At 42.1% G+C, this 21,550-nt stretch overlaps 1 protein-coding gene across 1 annotated transcript in view; it reads right to left on the bottom strand.

Annotated features, from left to right (window-relative positions):
• Positions 1–583: 583 nt before the first annotated feature.
• MDK (midkine) overlaps positions 584–21,550 on the bottom strand; it is a 43,097-nt gene continuing 22,130 nt past the window's right edge. Inside the window, exons 2-5 of the mRNA XM_082270593.1 lie at positions 12,272–12,351; positions 10,679–10,840; positions 9,712–9,873; positions 584–910 (exon numbers count right to left, since the gene is read on the bottom strand). Of these exons, the coding sequence (XP_082126719.1) occupies positions 885–910; positions 9,712–9,873; positions 10,679–10,840; positions 12,272–12,350 (429 nt within the window). The 5' untranslated portion in view covers position 12,351 and the 3' untranslated portion in view covers positions 584–884. The remainder of the gene's footprint in view (positions 911–9,711; positions 9,874–10,678; positions 10,841–12,271; positions 12,352–21,550) is intronic.

Here is a 21,550-nt window from a genome sequence, read left to right as displayed (position 1 = left end):
GAAAGGGTCCCTGGGATGGGGTTGGGGGGGGGGGCCCTTCATGGCTTCTTGCACTGGGGCCCTTAAGTTTGTAGTTACGCCTCTGAACTGACTAATGCTCAAACATTGTATGCAATTGCACATTTGTAACTCCTTTATTGTCACAATTGCAACTTTTTCTGCCTATGTATTGGAAAGTCAGCGTTATTTTGAGGATCATATTAATTTAACCCTTGCAAGTCCTTCTCTAGCAAGCCACACTGCTATTATTTTGTTGTGATGTACTACATGCACTACTATTAATTGCTCCAATTTTTTTTTTTTTTTAACTAGCATTATTGTACAAAATTACATTGAAAGGAAGAATGTGTTTTTTGCGCAAATATTCGTGCTCTTAATTTTTATTTACCAAATGCAGAGGTTGTCAGATATGCAATGTACAGACTTGGCTCTACTAAATCACACAGAAAACATACAAACAGGAGTCATTACTACAAATTCAAAAAACTGTACATTTATTTAAAAACAAAAACAGTAAAAAACAAAAAAAAAGGACTTTTCCTAATAAAAAAAAACACAGAAATATGAAACCACTTACAGTGTGTATAGGTAAAAGGGAAAGTTTATATATTGGGATATCAGACAATAGCAAAGACTGCAGAGAAAAATATTGGGGATAGTTTTATCTTTTGTGAGAGGAGAAATTGTATCTTATTTTTACATTCCTTTTTCTTTTCTTTTTTTCTTCCTAAAAGACATTAGTGATTAAAAATAGAAATCTTGGGGTAATGGGGAGAGGGCAGAAGAGTGCATGTTGAAGACAGACTGTAGAGGGCACTTTGACTCGGTTGTTCTTTGGGGCTCGTACCCCGCTGGAAAATGTTTTTGCTTCATCTTCTCAGTCTTTAATCCTTCCCCTTTCCCTTTTTACCTGTAGAAAAACACATAAAATTATTTTTTCATATGAAGGCTCCATGGTATGTCAAAATGGGGATATTTATTGGGGGTTAGGTGTGTGATTACATTTGCCACAGAACACTATAGCACACAAACTGGAAGATGGGAAGTTCTAGGGCTAAACGTTGGATGACATATAGGGGGGCTAAGAGACACTGGAGGAACATGGGGTGTTCCCACACAGGGCACCCTCCCCCACTCTGCAGTGTCCTTGATCCTATGGGGAAACCCAGGAGGATCCAGACACTGTCTCACTATTGGACTTGATTCCACCTGAAATTACAGACTTTTTGGCCTTGTGGAGAAACCCAGCCATGATGCTGAAATCTCCATTGGCCATATTCCAGAGATAAGACTATAATCCTTCCACTTTATAAAACTCTGGTCCAGTATTCTGTCCAGTTCTGGTCGCCAGTCCTCAGGAGGGATGTGTTGGAGCTGGAGAGAGTCCAGAGAAGGGCAACTAAACTGATAAGGGGATTGGAGGACCCTAATTATGAAGAGCGTCTGCAATCGCTTGATTTATTCTCCCTAGAGAAGAGACGCCTGAGGGGGGACATGATAGCAATTTATAAATATCTCAATGGGGATCTCAGCTTAGAAAAAAAGCTGTTCAGTCAAAGGGATTGCATGAGGACAAGAGGGCAGACAATGCGATTAGAGGAGAAGCGTTTTAACCTCAGGCAACGTGGGGAGTTCTTTACTACAAGATTGTGGAATTCTCTACCACAAGAGGTGGTTTCTGCGGGAAGTATGGTGGCTTTCAAAAGACTCTTAGACGTACATCTCAAGGATCAGAACATTCAGGGCTATGTGAGATGTTTACAAGCACACACACCTACACAGGTTGAACTGGATGGATTGATGTCTTTATTCAACCTCACCTACTATGTAACTATGTAACATATGGAGAGCCTGCTTTCCACCAGATCAAAGCTAACATAAAATCTCTTACTAAAAGACAGAAGCTGCCAATTAACCATCTTTTTGCAAAGCCTGCATATGTAATCAGAAAATTTGGCTATCCTATACTATATTTAAAGGATAGGTTCACCTTTTGTAAAAAAAAAAAAAAAAAAAAATTATAAAAACAAAACATATGGTAAATGCACATCTTTTTGCAGGTTAAAAAATGTGTATTTAATTATTTACATTTTTTTTTTTTTTACTAGGAGCCTGCAAAGCATTGTACCACGATCAGCAGATTGAGAGTGCAATGCAGGGCTCTTGCAGACTGTCAGTGTACAGTGCCTCTGGAAAGTATTCACAGCGCTTCACTTTTTCCACATTTTGTTATTTTAGGAACTTATTACAGAATTAATTAAATTCATTTTTTCCCTCAAAATTCTACAAATACTACCCCATAATGACTATGTGAAATAAGTTTGTTTGAAATCTTTGCAAATGTATTAAAAAAAAAATGAAAAAAAAAAACCCCATGTACATAAGTATTCACAGCCTTTGCCATGACACTCAAATTTGAGCTCAGGTGCATCCTGCTTCCACTGATCATCCATGACATGTTTCTACAACTTGATTGGAGTCTGTCATAAATTGTTTATTGGACATGATTTGGAAAGGCACACACCTGTCTATAGAAGGTCCCACAGTTATTAGTGCATGTCAGAACACAAACCAAGCCATGAAGTCCAAGGAATTGTCTGTAGACCTCCAAGACAGGATTGTATTGAGGCACAGATCTGGGGAAGGGTACAGAAAATTTTCTGCAGCATTGAAGGTCCCAATTGGCACAGTGGCCTCCATCATCAGTAAATGGAAGAAGTTTGGAACCACTGGGGTTCTTCCTAAAGCGAGCCACCTGGCCAAACTGAGCAAACAGTGAAGGGCCTTCGTCAGGGAGGTGACAAAGAACCCAATGGTCACTCTGACAGAGCTCCAGCGTTTCTCTGTGGAGAGAGGGGAACCCTCCAGAAGAACAACTATCTCTACAGCACTCCACCAATCGGGCCTGTATGGTAGAGTGGCCAGAGGAAAGACACTTTTCAGTAAAAAAAGCACATGACAGCCAACCTGGAGTTTGCCAAAAGGCACCTGAAGGACTCCCAGATCATGAGAAACCAAATTCTCTGGTCTGATGAAAGATTGAATTCTTTGGCCTGAATGACAAGCGTCATATCTGGAGAAAACCAGGCACCGCTCTTCACCTGGCCAATACCATCCCTACAGTGATGCATGGTGGTGGCAGCATCATGCTGTGGGGATTTTTCTCAGCGGCAAGAACTTGGAGACTAGTCAGGACTGAGGGAAAGAGGAATGCAGCAATGAACAGAGACATCCTTGATGAAAACCTGATCCAGAGCACTCTGGACCTCAGACTGGGGCAAAGGTTCATCTTCCAACAGGACAGCGACCTTAAGCACACAGCTATGGTAACAAAGGAGTGGCTATGGGACAACTCTGCGATTGTCCTTGAGTGGTGCAGCCAGAGCCTAGACTTGAACCCGATTGATTATCTCTGGAGAGATCTGAAAATGGCTGTGCACCCTCGCTGCTCATCCAACCTGATGGAGCTTGAGAGGCCCTGCAAAAAATAATGGGAGAAACTGCCCAAAAATAGGTGTGCCAAGCTTGTAGCATCATATTCAAAAAGACTTGAGGCTACAATTGGTGCTTCAACAAAGCATTGAGCAAAGGCTGTGAATACTTATGTACATTGTGATTTTTTTCGTTTTTGTTTTATTAATCATTGATAAAATTTGAAAAGATTTCAAATAAACTTCTTTCAGGTCATTACGGGGTATGGTTTGTAGAATTTTGAGGAAAAATGTAATTCAATCCATTTTGGAATAAGGCTGTAAGATAACAAAATGTGGAAAAAGTAAAGTGCTGTGAATACTTTCTGGATGCACTGTAAGTTGTCTGCTCGTACCGCATATAAGCAGGCAGTTACACAATGACAGGAATTTCATCAATGAACGACATAGAGAGCTCAACAGCACCCTGGTACTTCATTAAAAACTACAAGCCAATAGCCACAAAGGCTGTCAGTACTTGAAGCTTCCCATTCACAGAACTGGATGACGTGCCTGTGTGGGTGGTGGCTCGCAGGGCTATGTTTTAAAAAAAACTGTGGCAGCTAGTGTGGGGAGAATATCCCTCGTTTGCTGTCAAAACGTGGAACTAGGGGGGGGGGGGGGCTGTTGCAACAGTAATATGTTCCATGTTACACCCTGAATATGGGTGTAACATGTTACAAAAGGTAAACTTATCCTTTATGGACGGAGTAAAGAAGTCAAAAACTGGTCATCGGAGGATACAGACAACAATGCTAAAATACCTGCACATAAATTACATAGTATACTTGCATGACATGATGGAGAAAGTGCATTCTATAGTGTACCTTATCGGAACAGAAGCAACATTATTTGAATGTTCAGTAAGCACTGCAAATTAGGACCTAAGCATATTTACTGAACATGAATGTATAATCAGGTATGTAGGGTTAGGGGGGTTACTACTAGTTTATGCATACCCTAATGGTTTATCTCTACTCTTATTCATTTTGTTTAGTTAAACAGACCCACCAAGTAAGCTGGATTTATACTTATTTCTCCCCTTGGTCAGCTAACTTAGTGAACCCCTACCTCCAAACGCACAGACACAGCATACAGCGCCAAAAATTCTCTTACAAATTTTAACAATGGCAAGATTATAAATAAAATACAGAAGTTGACTCAAAACAATTAACTCAATCACAATCTGTCTGCAGATACAGCATAAGCTTTATACTGACAAAACCAAAGATAATTAGTACCATACTGACACACTCAAGAATAGAGCACAGGTGCCACTCAGTAAAACAATCAGGGTTTATTGCACCGCATACATAGCACACTTACATTAAGGCAAGGGTACAGGCTTCTCCTTAAGGCTCCTTAATCCCTTCCATGGCGTGGTACTTCCGCTGGTGATTTACGTCACCACCAGTGGACGAGCGGCTCACCGCCGTCCTCGGCTTGATCCGGCTCCCCCATTGGACTTCCCCGAAGTTTTGTCATCTCCCGGCTGCTGGCTCGGCCGGAGGCGGAAGTACCACGCCATGGAAGGGATTAAGGAGCCTTAAGGAGAAGCCTGTACCCTTGCCTTAATGTAAGTGTGCTACGTATGCTGTGCAATAAACAAAATCCAAACAGGGTAGACCGCTCCAGGTGAGACTGGGATCAGGTGCCGGTCGGATCCGCAATCCAGGATAACTTCAAACAAAAAGGAATGACCGCACTTCCGATGGATTTTCAAAGAAAGGAGTATCTTTATTCCACATCAATCAAATGGCAGGTACAGGTACACACTGTGAATGCAGGACAATCGGTGGACGCATTTCACGACTGCATATGTCGCTTATTCATCACATATGCAGTCGTGAAACGCGTCCACCGATTGTCCTGCATTCACAGTGTGTACCTGTACCTGCCATTTGATTGATGTGGAATAAAGATACTCCTTTCTTTGAAAATCCATCGGAAGTGCGGTCATTCCTTTTTGTTTGAAATGCTGTGCAATAAACCCTGATTGTTTTACTGAGTGGCGCCTGTCCTCTATTCTTGTATGTGCCAGCGGGATTTTTGGCTTCTGCCTGCCTACAGTTCTGCCCTCCGTGACAACACTGGAACTTTGCACCATCTGAAAGTCCACTCCTCCCCATTCTGATCCCAGTACGGGCCCCATCCAGTCGGCACAAGCGCCCAACACATCCTCTTTTGATACTGACACATTCAAAACACATCTGCAGACACAAAATCGGTACTACATTGACACAACCAAACCCTTGTGGGTCAGTAGCCAGCATGTGAAGACCATCCTTCCTAGCTGATGGTCATGTAGGGGCTGGGGGAGCTTTGCAGGCCCAAGGCTGGTGAAAAGGGAATAATCGATTAATAAATCTTTCCTTATATCTATAATCTGGAACGTACCCCTCAGCGAGATTTGGGGGGAGACTCCTGGAAGCTTTCTCTTTTGGGACAGTTAAAAAGGTGGACCTTGCCCCTGGTGAGGTTTGTGGGTGACTCCTGGCAATTCCCATTCTTGGGGCTTGGCGCCTACACTTCTCCCCACATGTGAACTGCTTGCTTTAAGTAGAAAGAATAGGATTGTTGTCACTTCTGACACCACAAGTCATTCACTCCCAACTATAATGGGCTTTAAAAGGAAGCCTGAAACCGCATTGCCACACTATGCTGGAGGTTGTAAACGTTCAAAAAGGCTTACAACTTGTCAATAAAGGAGACTACCAAGAACTCAGCACCTTCTCTAAGAAAATATATAGAAAAACTTCACCATCTTTAGAACCCGATTCAACAGAGGGAGTAGAACTGTTGTCACTTCTGACATCACAAGTAATGTACTTCTAACTGTGCTGGCCTCAAGGAAGCCTTAAACTGACTACAAAGGTCTCATTTCTTTCTCTGTATGTAAATATATAAAAAATTAACCTTTACCACCCATGGAATCTAGTCTAGTTTTTTCTTTTTTTTTTTTCAGTGGTCATGTGGGGAACGCAGTTCCGGCACCTCGAGCACTAAATGTATGCAATGGCAAGGAGTGTTGGGGTGTACTGGAGGGCCTATTGATGCTGGCTGCTGGGGGATCTATTGTTGCTGTCTATTGCTGTGTGGGGGATCTGTTGTTTCTGGGCTGATATCTATTGTTGCTTGGGGGGGGGGGGGGGGCACTGTTGCTCTCTGCAGGGATCTGTTTTACTGTCATTCTTGTTATTAACAAATTCCATATAAATTACTTAGTATGATACTTGGTTCGGTATTCTCTAAAAGGTGCGGTACTTGGGAGGTGGGTAGGGGGGCAGCGATAAAGAAGGGCTTAGAAGGAGGGGGTTCCTGCACCTATTCTCTGAGAAGAAAAGCCCTGTGTATAGTAAGTAACAAACATCACTTAATCTGTATTGCACAAACAAATCTTGCACTGTGTATAATTATCATCCAGCCACAAATCTATTTATAATCTTCATATTGTAGAGTGCATTACTTTATATGCAGCATGTATTGAATGATGTTGATGCAAATGATATTTGCCTCAATCCTTCCAGTTATGGTGCATTGAAAGAGTTCAGTACACCAGATGGTACAGTGTTCAATTAGATTCAGGTGCTCCTTGCGCAAAAAAAAAAAAAAGTGTGTAGGCTTAGGAGCAACACAATCTCTGAAACTCACGTCTTCTACAATGTATCTGCTGCAATTAAAGTATCCAACAAAAGGGAGTACACCCCTCACATTTTTGTAAATATTTTATTTTATCTTTTCATGCAACACTGAGTCCCCATTCACACTAGCGCGACTTGTCAGGCGACTTGGTCGCCTGACAAGTTGCGGTGGGTCGCCTGCCATTGATTAGCACAGGACCCGTTCTAATAGGAGCGACACAAGTCGCTCCGACTTAGAAAAAGGGTCCTGTACTACTTTGGGGCGACCTGGAGGCGACCTGCATTGACTTCAATGATATGAAGTCCGTGCATGTCGCGCCGAGGTCGCGGTGCACAGCGTGGTCGCGGTTCACAGGTCGCCCCAGCAAGTAGCGTCGCCCCTGTGTGAACGGGGTCTGAAGAAATTACACTTTGCTACAATGTAAAGTAGTGAGTGTACAGCTTGTATAACGGTGTAAATTTGCGGTCCCCTCAAAATAACTCTACACCCAGCCATTATTGTCTAAACCGCTGGCAACAAAAGTGAGTACACCCCTAAGTGAAAATGTCCAAATTGGGCCCAAAGTGTCAATATTTTGTGTGGCCACCATTATTTTTTCAGCACTGCCTTAACCCTCTTGGGCATGGAGTTTACTAGAGCCTCACAGGTTGGTTGCCACTGGAGTCCTCTTCTACTCCTCCATGATGACATCATGGAGCTGGTGAATGTTAGAGATCTTGCGCTCCTCCACCTTCCGTTTGAGGATGCCCCACAGATGCTCAATAGGGTTTAGGTCTGGAGACATGCTTGGTCAGTCCATCACCTTTACACACAGCTTCTTTAGCAAGGCAATGGTCATCTTGGAGGCATATTTGGGGTTGTTATGTTGGAATACTGCCCTGCGGCCCAATCTCCAAAGGGAGGGGATCATGCTCTGCTTCAGTATGTCATAGTACATGTTGGCATTCATGGTTCCCTCAATGAACTGTAGCTCTCCAGTGCCGGCAACACTCATGCAGCCCCAGACCATGACACTCCCACCCAAATGCTTGACTGTAGGCAAGACACTTGTCTTTGTACTCCTCACCTGGTTGCCGCCACACATGCTTGACACCATCTGAACCAATAAAGTTTATCTTGATCTCATCAGACCACAGGACATAGTTCCAGTAATCCATGTCCTTAGTCTGCTTGTCTTCAGCAAACTGTTTGTGGACATCCTTGTGCATCATCTTTAGAAGAGGCTTCCTTCTGGGACGACAGCCATGCAGACCATTTTGATGCAGTGTATGGTCTGAGCACTGACAGGCTGACCCCCCACTCCTTCAACCTCTGCAGCAGTGCTGGCAGAACTCATACATCTAATTTCCAAAGACAACCTCTGGATACGACACTGAGCACATGCACTTCATTGGTCGACCATGGCGAGGCCTGTTCTGAGTGGAACCTGTCCTGTTAAAGGGCCTTCAGGGTCTTAATCTTCTTAAAGCCTAGGCCATCTTTATGTAGAGCAACAATTCTTTTTTTCAGATCCTCAGAGAGTTCTTTGCCATGAGGTGCCATGTTGAACTTGCAGTGACCAGTAGGAGAGAGTGAGAGCGATATTACCAAATTTAACACACCTGCTACCCATTCACGCCTGAGACCTTGTAACACTAACGAGTCACATGACACCGGGGAGGGAAAATGGCTAATTGGGCCCAATTTGGACATTTATATTTTAGGGGTGTACTCACTTTTGTTGCCAGTGGTTTAAACATTAATGGCTGTGTGGAGTTATTTTGAGGGGGACAGCAAATTTACACTGTTATACAAGCTGTACACTCACTACTTTACATTGTAGCAAAGTTTAATTTCTCCAGGATTGTCACATTAAAGATATAATAAAATATTTACAAAAATGTGAGGGGTGTACTCACTTTTGTGAGATACTGTATATGCACTAAGTACACCCAGGACAGGGATGGACATAAAAAGGTCATATTGTACCAAAAATGAATTCTTTCTTTAGAAACAAAACAAAGCATATCATGCAGGGAAACGAAGGCCAACGTAGTATGGCTCAAACCTTCATACTGGTATGTCGCGATCAAACAGAAGCAATTGTCTGCTGCCAGTCAAAAAAAATAGCATGCCATGGTTCAAGTAATCAATTGGCCAACATGGTTTCCTGGATTCAACGGCTACTTCAGGAGGAACTTTGGAACCTTTCTAAATCATTGACCATGGCATTTAAAAGGTTCCATCTTGCTCCTTCAGCATCACATTCATCCTGTCGAAATGTGATGTATGCCTTACGCCGTTACTCAGAATGCAAATACAGCTGTTGGTTTTAAACAAAACTTAAAGTACAAAACATCAACACTAGCTTTGGGACAAGAGAGGGGGGGGGGGGTTATATGTATATTAAACAATAAAACTTTGGATTTCCATCTGAACCTAGGTACCAAATCTTGAGAGCTGCGATTTGCAATTGTGTATGTGAAAGTGTGCTTGCCATGTTTGGTGCTGTCCTGGGACTGGGCTACCAAAACTATTACTTCCTCTATTATGGTGCATTCGTAAAATATTGTCTGGATATCCAGTTATTCAACTTGAATATTGGTTTTGGCAAACTCACCTTTGGATTTGGTCTTGGTTTTGACAGAGCAGGGTTTGGTAGCCTCAACGGTTTGCTGGCACTCTGCATTGTACAAGGCCTTCTTCAGTGTTCCAGTACGGCTCTTTACACTAGTCTCAGTGTTACATTCGCCCCAGTTGTTGAACTTGTACTTGCAGTCAGCTGGAGGGTAAGAAATATATGGTGTTACTGCTAAGCCAACCTATACTGGTTTTCAACTATTATGTAAACCCAAAACCTATTTTCCAGAAAGTTCTGCCTCATATTTCACTCTTCAAATTTTGTTAAATAATTTCTTCTGAATCTGTTGCAAAGTTTCTTACCAGGAGATCTTGCCAGTACCAGGACTTCCTACTTAAGGTTGACAATGCTAAGCTGTTCTCGCAATTAGCAGCAGTTTTGTCAGCCCTCCATGTGCACTCCTTCAGTTGCCCGATCAGGTGCCTACCAGATCATCAGCTCATAGCCAACTAAAGGAACGCTAACAGCCAGGTAACACTGCTGCTAATTACAAGGTAATAGCTTAGTGCCATCAGTCTGAAACATAAAGATATTACTGGTATGATCTCTAGCTATGAAACTTTGCAAAAGAATCATTCAAATAGATTTGAGAAAATATACACAGTGAGATATGATGACTAACAGTGAAAAAAGCTTTTGGGTTTATATACACCAAGTACGGTAATCCATAATTTTGCTAAATACGTTAAATGGAAGTCAAATCTGCAGGCACAGTTTGACAACTGAAAAGTAATTACATGCACAGACATGCCTGAATGACCATAAGGTCTATAGAAGAGAGCAGAAAGGCATTCCAGTTTTTGTTCTCTTTCAAGGGGTAAAAGAAAAGTTGGGTGTTCTAACCCAGTTCATTGATTCTTCCCCGGCAAGAGTCCATCAGAGACCACAGACAGTTTGGCATCTTTGTAGCTCATTGCTCTTATGTTTCTATTTATCATACTCTCACCTCCAAAGGGTTTCTTCCAGTTGCATGGAATTTTGCACTTTAGTTTGCTTGTCTCCTCTTTGCATGTCCCCTCCCGAGTTCCCAGACCACAATCCTTGCTGTTCGGGACACAAGGGCTCCACTTCCAATCTGAGCAGTCCGATCCGCCTTTTTTACCTTTGTCTGTGGACGGAAAGAAAAAAAGGGTTGCAAAAGCTGTATGTCAGCACTGAAAAAGAAACTGGAGGCAAAGTACGGGAACTAATGGGACAGATTTACGAGCACTGGAAAAAAAGGAAAGGGTCTTAAAGTAGATCTAAACTCTAACTGGGTGACTGGATATCAAACAAATGCCTTGCCATTTACCATGAAATACAGTTATCTCTTTTAAAAATAAATTTTGGACTGATTTTCTGATAGTGACCATGGTGGATTATGCCCAAGCAATGTGTTTTGGCACATGGCAAAAGTAAAAATGGGAGACAGTTATGCCATAACAGAAAGTGCATGAAAAAGGACATATGGCAGGATCACCAGCTCTTATTTAAAATACAATTTAAAAAGACTGAAAACAATTTTTGAAACGGTGTTAACATGCTAAAGTGGTATATCGGCTTTTAGTGATTGATTCTAGATACCCATGATTCCAGCCTTGTAGTGTGGTTACATATTCTTACTTAGGCCAGCCATACACGATTTAAATCTTTGCAGGTTCCTGCATCGAACAGTTAATGTGCAGGCTGAATGTTACATCGATCAACTTGGGTACAACCAGCATGTCGGATTCTGTTGCGACGATCGCAAATGACTGCTATAGCCACGAGCGATAATCACGGTCTTCCCCCCTCCAGGAGAAGACGACAATGACCCAGCAGAAGAGATTCACACATCGACCTGGTCTGTGTTGATGGGGGAATCAAGCAAATTTCTTTCCTGCAACCTGTGCTTGCAGGAAAGAAATTTGCTCTGTGTATATGAAGAAAGTAAGTTTTGCTCTTGAATTATAAGCATTAAAGAAGAGTGCACCCCCTTTAAAATGAGGGATCCCTTGTCTTTTTACATCACCCAAGCATTAGTTACGAGCCATTTTGTACCAAGATAAAACGCCAATTCTGTTCTGGAGATATCCCACCACTGCTTGTTGGCAGGATTCACCACCTGATCAGTTTGAACCAGAATAAGCAGCCTCTGCTTCCCATTGCATATGCCAGCTCATTGAAGTACCTCACCCAAATTCCTGTTGCAGGGGATGTCTAATATGATTTCAAACTCTACACAGACATCTAGGAAGAACAGTGGTCTAAATATATAGGAATTATAGATTGTGTAGTTTCTGTATGCAAAAGGGCATACAGGAGATCCCTGGCAGGTAAACTGTAGATGCAAGGAAGCAACATTAGCAGTTTTATTGAATGTTTAAATAAAATGGCTTCATTTTGGAAAGAAATATTGATTTTTTTAATATTACAAAATGATTTGAGAATCAATTTTAGATTTTTCGCCTGGCTGATTAAAACAATCCTAATTGTTAAAGAGTTTAACTGGTCTTTGTAGGTAAATGCGGAGAGGAGATTGGGCTGGAGAAATTTCTAGCCGATTATAACACTAAATTACCTTTCTTGTTCTTGGCGGCCTGAGAGCTGACGGCAAGGATTGCCACCAAGACAATGACACACAAAGCTCGCAATTCCATCCTGTAACAAAAAGAGAGAACATATAAAACAACGCACTAACTATTTTAAAGGAAGTCATTTGGATGTTGCTTGTTTAGATTGGCTTAATATTAAACCTGTACTGAGAAACCATATAATCTGCAATTTTTACCTTTTGGAAGATGGCACTTGCCTGGCTGGGATATCAAATCAAGGGCCTATGCGTTAAATTGCCTTGCACAAATATGCAGACTGGGACTTTTTGTCTCTTAGGCTTCATTAACTGCATAATTATTCTAGATATGTGTCTGAAAGTATTGAAACCAGAAACAGTCAGGCAAGATGGCTCAGCCAGGTGCTCACTGTGAAATTACAATGGTCACCTGCTTAGAGTCCAGGTGTGACCCTCAGAGCACACTCAATCTTCCCAGTTGCTGGCTGCAGGGCTGTTATTACCAATAGCCATGGTCACAATGAAAGGGTTTGTGTGCACACCCATGGGCACAATTAGAAAATGTGCTTTGAGCAGCAGACCAAACCAGGGGTTCAATTCTACACTTACAATATGCTGGACGGATGCACTGCAATTTGGGATGTTGATCTTCTCCCTGGTTGGAGAATGGCAAGTATAGACTCTACGTGAACCCCACTTTCAAGAAGGTCCTTATTTTCATATAGTCCAGACAAGGTACAGGTTCACTTTAAGGCATCAAAGAAAAAAAATAGGTTTTTGGTAAATCTAGTAGTAGTAGTATCCCACCAATTATATCTACACTACACCTTCATCCAATACCCACACAATGTGTAAATGTAGATTGTAAAAATACAAGATGGGAAATGTGAAAGTTGTGGAACCATCCTATTTAAGTTATATCATCACCATCCTTGGTGTAGGGAATGCTCCATAAGTGTGCTCCACAATTTTCACACCTCCCATCCTGATCTTCTAGAAAGAACATCCACCTTTCTATGGTGATTGGATCAAGGTGTCGTTGCTCCTCTGTGGAATTTTTGTAAATGTTGGGGTACTTTCCTGACACTCATTATGAAACCTCTTCAGCAATACAGAATTACAGAATAAGTCCAGTGGAATGGTTCCACTGGTTAACTACTAGATATAGCACAACCTAGATCAGGGATCTCCAAACTACGGCCCTCCAGTTTTTGCAGAACTACATGTCCCAGAAGGCATTGTAAAATGCTGACATTACCAGACATGACTTGGGCATGATGGGAATTGTAGTTCCTGAACAACTGGGGGCCATAGTTTGAAAACCTCTGACCTAGCTAAATTGGACCCTTCAAAAGAAATAATTTAGTACCTCTATGGTATGATTTACTAACATTCACTAGGGTTTCCATTTGGGCTACACCCGCAGCGTTCCCTAACCAAGCATAATTTCCTTAACCATGACTATAACCATGCCAACTGAGCATGGTAATTATTCCTTAGCAGGAATGCATGATGTGGCAAATCCTGAAAACCTAAAGTCTGAAAACCTTGTGGGTCCAGTATTTTCTACAATTACACCTATAATAGTACCTTGTCACTTTCGGTCTTGGTGACAATGGTCAATAGGTCCCTGTTCCTTTTTAACAGTTATCATTCCCTAGTTCGAATTTCTCCCATTTCATCTGTTAAAATAGACCAAAAGGAAATCATAGTCTGCACGTGTAGAAAGTTTAAACTTGAATAATTTAATTTTGTTCACAATCCCTTTGGATGCTAATAAAACTTCAAATATGAGACATGGTCAGCAGGACAAGGATGGTGAATATGTAGTCAGGACAGAGACCGCAATAAAAGACTAATATAGGTTCTAATCCTTTCCTACTCTATGCAAAACTACAAAAAACGAAATAAAAAAAATTAAAAAAAATGTGGGCTTTGCATTTATTTTAGAGAAGATCAAGAGTGTCACATAAGCCAATTACTGTCTAATTTAGCACAAGGGTTTGGTGCACAAAAATGGTCACAATAATAGGGCTTCCAAAAACCTAAACTGGATAACTATCACTATAAAATGCTCAACCAAGATCTAAGAGTAAAGTAAAAACAGTCTTGGGAAAAACAAGCCACATGGCAGACCCATTAACCCAGCACATTTCTACTGTTGGAAAATAGAGTGCAGTGAGTAATCTCGCACACACAGGATGCCCCCTGCTGATGCTGCTGCTAAGGATTCCTGTACAACCCCTAAAGAATCCAAAAATAAAGGCCAGCTCACAAAGGCAGCTCCATCCACAGAGAATAATGTGTTATCCATCCAACCATAGATAATGTACTCTTCAGGGCACTCTATGAATTCTCTAGCCCCAAAAAAGAGGTAACCCTACACACTGCTAACTGTATAAACAGCATTACAAGATACAAATGCGTTATTTAGCATGTCCTCCTTGTTCAAAAAGGAAACTGCAGTGTATTTTAAGCAGGTACTCTTTTTGAGCAATTATACCTGCAATTAGCATCACTGTTCAATGGCTGTTGCATGGAAATGCATTTATGTGTAAGTGCCAACGAGCAGGGCCCTCTGATTACTCCTGTATTGAATTATATTGTAACCGTACTCTCTGCCCTCACACTGTAAAGCGCTGCCCAAACGGTTGGTGCTCTATAAATCCTGAAGAATAATAATAATAATAATAATAATGTAAAGATGAGCAAACTGATCCAACGATTGATTGGCAAAACAAACAGTAGGTGTGAATTTTGGCTATCTGTATGTACTTGTGCATGATGCTTGTGTCATTTTCTTATAAGGCAAAATGGCTGCGGAAAATGTTGTCAGTCATTGTTGTCCACCCCTTTAAAACAGTAGTTCTGTTACTGACCTAGTATGCAACTCAGGTGCTTTAAATTCATTGGCTGTATAATTGTTCAAGATAGTAACTCAAACAAAATGGACACTGCAAGGAAACTAGAATCTGAAGACGGTTAGCAATGGCAGCATACATATTTCAGAGCAGAATTCCTTGTCGACGATAAAATGTCTGAAGGTTCTCATATATCCAGGTCATATAGCTAGTAGTAGTTGGTCACATTCAACTGGACTTGTACTGTAATGTTAAAGATCTTTCACAGCTCATCCAAGCCACCTCTTCAGTAGTGATCGGTTCGCACCAGAACATCTAGAACAGCGGAAAAGTTTGAGCGAACATGCAAACTTTATTAAAGTCTTGCCCTCCAAAGCACCTTGTCCCCATGTTGATGGGTACAAGGGCTCCTGACAACCCTGGGCTGTGGTTGTGGGAGTCTGCAGGTGGGGAGCTTATCGGAATCTGGAAGCCCCTCTTTAACAAGCCCCACTCTTAGATTGTAAGCTCTAACGAGAAGGGCCCTCTGATTCTGAATTCCCTACTGTATTAAAGTGTATTGTGTTTGTACTGTCTACCCTCAAGTTGTAAATTGCTGTGTAAACTGTCAGCGCTATATAAATCCTATAGAATAATAATAATTATATATTTTCATGTGACAACACTGAAGAAATTACACTTTGCTACAATGTAGAGTAGTGAATGTACAGCTTGCATAACTTTGTAACTCTGTGTAAATTTGCTGTCCCCTCAAAATAACTCAACACACAGCCATTAATGTCTAAACCATTGGCAACAAAAGGGAGTACACCCCTAAGTGAAAATGTCCAAATTGGGCCCACTTAGCCATTTTCCCTCCCCAGTATCATATGACTCATTAGTGCTCTCGCTCTCTCATGCTGTTCACTGGAAGTTCAACATGGTACCTCATGGCAAAGAACTCTTAGGATTTGAAAAAAAAGAATTGTTGCTCTAAATAAAAATGACCTACACTTTAAGAAGATTGTCAAGACCCTGAAACTAAGCTTCAGCACGGTGGCCAAGACCATACAGCGGTTAACCAGGACTAGTTCCACTCAGAACAGACCTCGCCATGGTCGACCAAAGAAGTTGAGTGCACATGCTCAGCGTCATATCCAGAGGTTGTCTTTGGGAAATAGCCGTATGAGTGCTGCCAGCATTGCTGCAGAGTTTGAAGGGGGGGCTGTCAGCCTGTCAGTGCTCAGACCATACGCCGCACACTGCATCAAAATTGGTCTGCATGGCTGTCGTTCCAGAAGGAAGCCTCTTCAAGAGATGATGCGAGAGAAAACCTGCAGTTTGCTGAAGACAAGCAGACTAAGAACATGGATTACTGGAACCATGTCCTTTGGTCTGATGAGACCAAGGTAAACTTATTTGATACAGATGGTGTCAAGTGTGTGTGGCGGCAACCAGGTGAGGAGTACAAATACAAGTGTGTCTTGCCAACAGTCAAGCATCTGGCTGGGAGTGTCATGGTCTGGAGCTGCGTGAGTGCTGCCGGCACTGGGGAGCTACAGTTCATCGAGGGAACAATGAATGGCAACATGTACTGTGACATACTGAAGCAGAGCATGATCTCTTCCCATCGGAGATGGTGCCGCAGGGCAGTATTCCAACATAACGACCCCAAAACACACCTCCATGACGACCACTGCCTTGCTAAAGAAGCTGAGGGTAAAGGTGATGGACTGGCCAAGCATGTCTCCAGACCTAAACCCTATTGAGCATCTGTGGGGCATGCTCAAATGGATGGTGGAGGAGCGCAAGGTCTCTAACATCCACTAGCTCTGTGATGTCGTCATGGAGGAATGAAAGAGGACCCCAGTGGCAACCTGTGAAGCTCTGGTGAACTCAATGCCCAAGAGGGTTAAGGCAGTGCTGGAAAATAATGCTGACCACACAAAATATTGACACTTTGGGCCCAATTTTAACATTTGCACTTAGGGGTGCACTCACTTTTGTTGCCAGCAGTTTAGACATTAATGGCTGTGTGTTGAGTTATTTTGAGGGGACAGCAAATTTATACTGTTATACAAGCTGTACACTCACTACTTTACATTGTAGCAAAGTGGCATTTCAGTGTTGTCACATGAAAAGATATAATACAATATTTACAAAAATGTGAGGGGTGTACTCACTTTTGTGAGATACTGTATATATGTACATTTTCTACATCTCTGCTAGCAGGTTCTAAAACTATTGTTTCCTTGCACACCTTGATGGGTAATCTTCAACCTTCAAGAAAACATTTTGGTTTTGAGGGAGAGATAGTGTGGGGTAATGGAGTATATTGAAAATGATGCCTATATTTTGGCTTTGTTTAATAAGAATGTATCAACCAACTGAAATTCACATTTGTGACATCAAACCAGTATGCAATTAAATTTGCCACAGGTTATTGTATTTAAAAATAGTAAGTACCTCATAAAGCCAAAAGCTAATGTAAGACTTTTTCAAGTGTATTTGGTGTCAATGAGCCCTCAAAGGCACTGATGAAAGAACCCGTTCTTATATCTGGATTTCACATGGGTGTTCCCATAGATTTGTTTTGTTCTGCCTATCCCAGATTCTTATGGTTGAAGGAGCCTATACATTCGAAATGAAACAAAGGATTGCCTTCCACATGAAGCTGGTTGTACACTGGAAGTAATTCATTAGAAAATTTTCATTCTCTGAGCTATAATTCAATTTTTGATCTATTAGTTGACTACGTTGGTTTGACAATTGGTGTCTTATTCCTATTATTACTCCCCCCCCGTCCCCCTTCCCCCTTCCCCTCCCCCTCCCCTCCATCCCAAAATTAATACCTTAGGCCCTAAACATTTTCTGAGTCCCTTCTTCCATCTTGGACTTGACCATTCTCCATCTTCTTTGCTACACCTGCCAGTTCAGAGGGTGTGAAGGTGAAGCTAGTCATTAGGCTACTATTTGTCATTAGCTGGGAAATGAGAGCTTCTGTTTGCTCCTATTGTAGCAACTTGATATCAGTTATGCCACAAAAATTGGCCCAAATAATCCCCATTGCTAAGAGTTTTCAGCATTTGTATGAAAACCCTAGTGCACCACTGTTCCTTATTTGGAGGGCCTCTAACCAAATTTTTCCGGCTTTGTTTTGATCTTTTTTTGGTTTAAGTATATATATCTTAAGAAAAAAAAATGTACCATTTAAAGCAGAGTTCCGGCCACAGAATCGTTTTTTTTTTTTAAATACTTCCCAAAACAGTTATCCACTGCCCTTCATACATCCGCTAATCCGGTTTTATACATTTAAATAATAGATTGAGAATCATTAAATCTTACTTTATAAAATGTTTGCAGAGCACCGCCATCTTTTTGCTGGTCACCCGAAGCCGCTGTGTGCAAATATATGCCCTGCTTCCTCTTTCTAGATGGAGGGGGCCGATGAATGCAGCGCGAAATCTCGCGCATGCCCAGTACTATGCGATCGGCATAGTATAGGGACGCCTATCATCGCGTTATTTCCTGTTTGCAAATAACGCGATGAGAGGAGCGGCCGGCCGCCTTCGTCACTGCCCATTGCATCCTGGGAGTGATGACTAATAGCTCCCAGGACGCATTGCGGGACAGGAAGTGATGGCGCGGGCCGTGGCCGAGGAGGGAGGAAGTTGAAGGAAAGGTGAGTATATTTTCTTCTGAAACAAGGTAAGTAAAAAAAAAAAAAACGGGAGTATCCAATTCTTTTACAGGTGACAATAAGGAAGCGGATGCCACAAAATCTAAAGTAACGATTTTGTGGCCGGAACTCCGCTTTAAGTACCAAACCTACCCCAAACCTTTTATCAAACCTCTAAATTATTGCATTTTTGGGTTTAACCAATGACTTTTTGTTTATTATTTCTTTGTGGTCTGCATAACTTTAGAGGTTTCCTCAGTCTACAAAATAGTTCTAAGTGGTGTCCCTCTTTCATATTTATGAAAGTTAGGAGGTATTTGATGAATACAAAACTGAAATGAAACTTTAGCAAACCAATTTCAATTGCAAATAATATCTTGATGGTCAAGGTAGTTCACAGCAATGGCTTCTGTTGAAACTAATAAACATTCTAAACAGTGGTTGGCAGCTTGCCCTGACTCATGTTGATTTGAGATTGAAAGTGGTTCAACATTGCCTTGATAATGCCATGAGAATCGTGTGAATAGTCTGCATAGAATTGGAAGGTTTATTGCTAAGCCAGCTATCAAACTGCATGTGAAATACCTGTATAGCAATTTTTATTTAGTTTTTGAAGGTCAGAATCTCCCAATTTTTTTAGGAAAATTTTCCTTCACTTCACAGGAAGAGAGGAAATCTCTCCCAAATGGTGTAAAGTCCCCGCTTAGACATTTTCCACTAGAACAAGTGTCTCCATTGGAATACTTCCCTTTACCCCTTGTCTTGGTAACAACTAACATTTTGGATTTCCCATCAATTGGCTAGCACACAGCCCATGTACCTCAAACAAATGAGGTCAAAAACTAGAAAATTGTCTAATCCATCCAGCACCATACTTGTATGCCAAATGCTCACAATGCCCATGCACCTCAAAAATTCATTAAGATCAATAAAATGACCACCTCATCATTGGGTGTATTGGTATATTGCTGGATGAATTGGGTAGTTTTCTAGCAATAAAAAGTTGACAGCATTTTTAACCCTTCCTGCTCAATTCAGACAAAAATCAATAAAAACTTTTCATGGGGGGGGAAAGAGGAAGAAGAGCTGAGCCAGTAAAGACAGTAATTAGACACTTCCAGAAGAGGGGACGGCTATGATGTGTAAGTAGTAAGAGAACTTGGCTAGGAAATGGCTTCTTCCTAAAGTAGTCAAATTTTCAAGTTCAAAATCACCTTGCAAGTGAATAAAAAAAATCATGCATGTAAGGGAAATACTGCAAGTAGGGATGGGCTCTGTTAGAGTTGAACGCAAGTTCCAAATTGCGATTAGCCCCCCCCCCCACCCACAGGCCCCCACTACCACAGCCCAGGGTTGTCGGGAAAAGGTCATTGTCCCCATCAACATGGGGACAAGGTGCTTTGGGGGGCACCCCAAAGCACCCTCCCCATGTTGAGGGCAAGCGGCCTGGTATGGTTCAGGAGGGGGGTTACGCTCCCTTGTCTCCCCCCCCTTTCCCTGGCCTGCCAGGCTGCATGCTCGGATAAGGGTCTGGTATGGTTTTTAGGGGGGCCTACGCCTTTTTTTCATTTTCATTACTGTATTGCTGGGAGCTGACAATACATTACAGCCGCGACCAAGTTTAAATTACATTTTTTCCTTTAGAAATGTCAGTATTGCTGCAGCAGGCTCCATACATTGTACAGATGCGCCACTTTGCAGGTACATTAAGGGGACTTGCATATAAGCCTTTAAAATGAGGACTTTTCATGTTCCTGTCCAAGAGACTTTAATAGAGTTTGCATGTTCGCTAGAACTTTTTCCCTTTTCGAGATGTTCTGGTGCGAACCGAACAGGGGGGTGTTCGGCCCATCACTAACTGCAAGTAAACACGTAAAACATTTGTTTTTTCTGTGCCTTTATCTGAAATATTTTTGGTCAGTGAAAGGGTCCGTTTCATGCTATTAAAAGGAAACTTGTGGAGCAAGATTAAGATTGACTATATTAGTTCATTGGATGCCAAGCTATATCAACACCTTTAGTAGAATCACTAACCCGGGAAAGGTATGCTTGTTCTGAATTGGTACTAATGCCAAAGAGCTGGCGGGACAAGCTTCTGATCATGTGACCACTTAAAAAAAAAAAAAAAAAGAAATTGAACATTCATTTTAAGCTAAGACCCAACAGATGTGAAAATTACAGTCACATGGCTGAGAATAAAGTACTATATTATTACGGTTTTAAAGCTTTTTGAATTGAGCCTTATGTTTCTCAGTTTTGAACACTGATATCCAAAGCTAGATAGTGGTTTCAGCACCCAGGTTTAAAGCGGTATTGAACACAAAATCAAACATTTTATACGTTGCAGTTTACCTGCTTTTAAAAACTTCAGCCCCAGAAGGTTTTACCCCCTTAAAGCGGAGTTCCAGCCATTCACTCACCTGTCCAGCGATGCGGCCGCCCGAAGCCTCGATCCTCTCCCTCGGCGCCGGCATCACTGCTGTGGGCACCCGGCTGTGACAGTTTGCGGCTTCACAGCCGGGTACCCACTGCGCATGCGCGAGTCGCGCTGCGCGTCTTGATTGGCCGGCAATCTTCTGGGACCTCTGACGTGTCCCAGAAGATTGCAGGGAGGGAGGGGGAGAGGAGAACTTCCGTTTAGGGCGCCGCGGCGCTCCGAGCGGAAGTGGGAGCGGGTACCTGTCAAAACTAGGTACCCGCTCCCCCCCCAAAAAAAATGACATGCCAAATGTGACATGTCAGGGGGTCAGGACTCCCTAAAGCGGAAGT

This window comes from Pelophylax lessonae, assembly GCF_965119305.1.
Source record: "Pelophylax lessonae genome assembly, chromosome: 10".
NCBI classification, from domain to species: Eukaryota; Metazoa; Chordata; class Amphibia; order Anura; family Ranidae; genus Pelophylax; species Pelophylax lessonae.
This window is presented reverse-complemented; position numbering and strand designations above follow the sequence as displayed.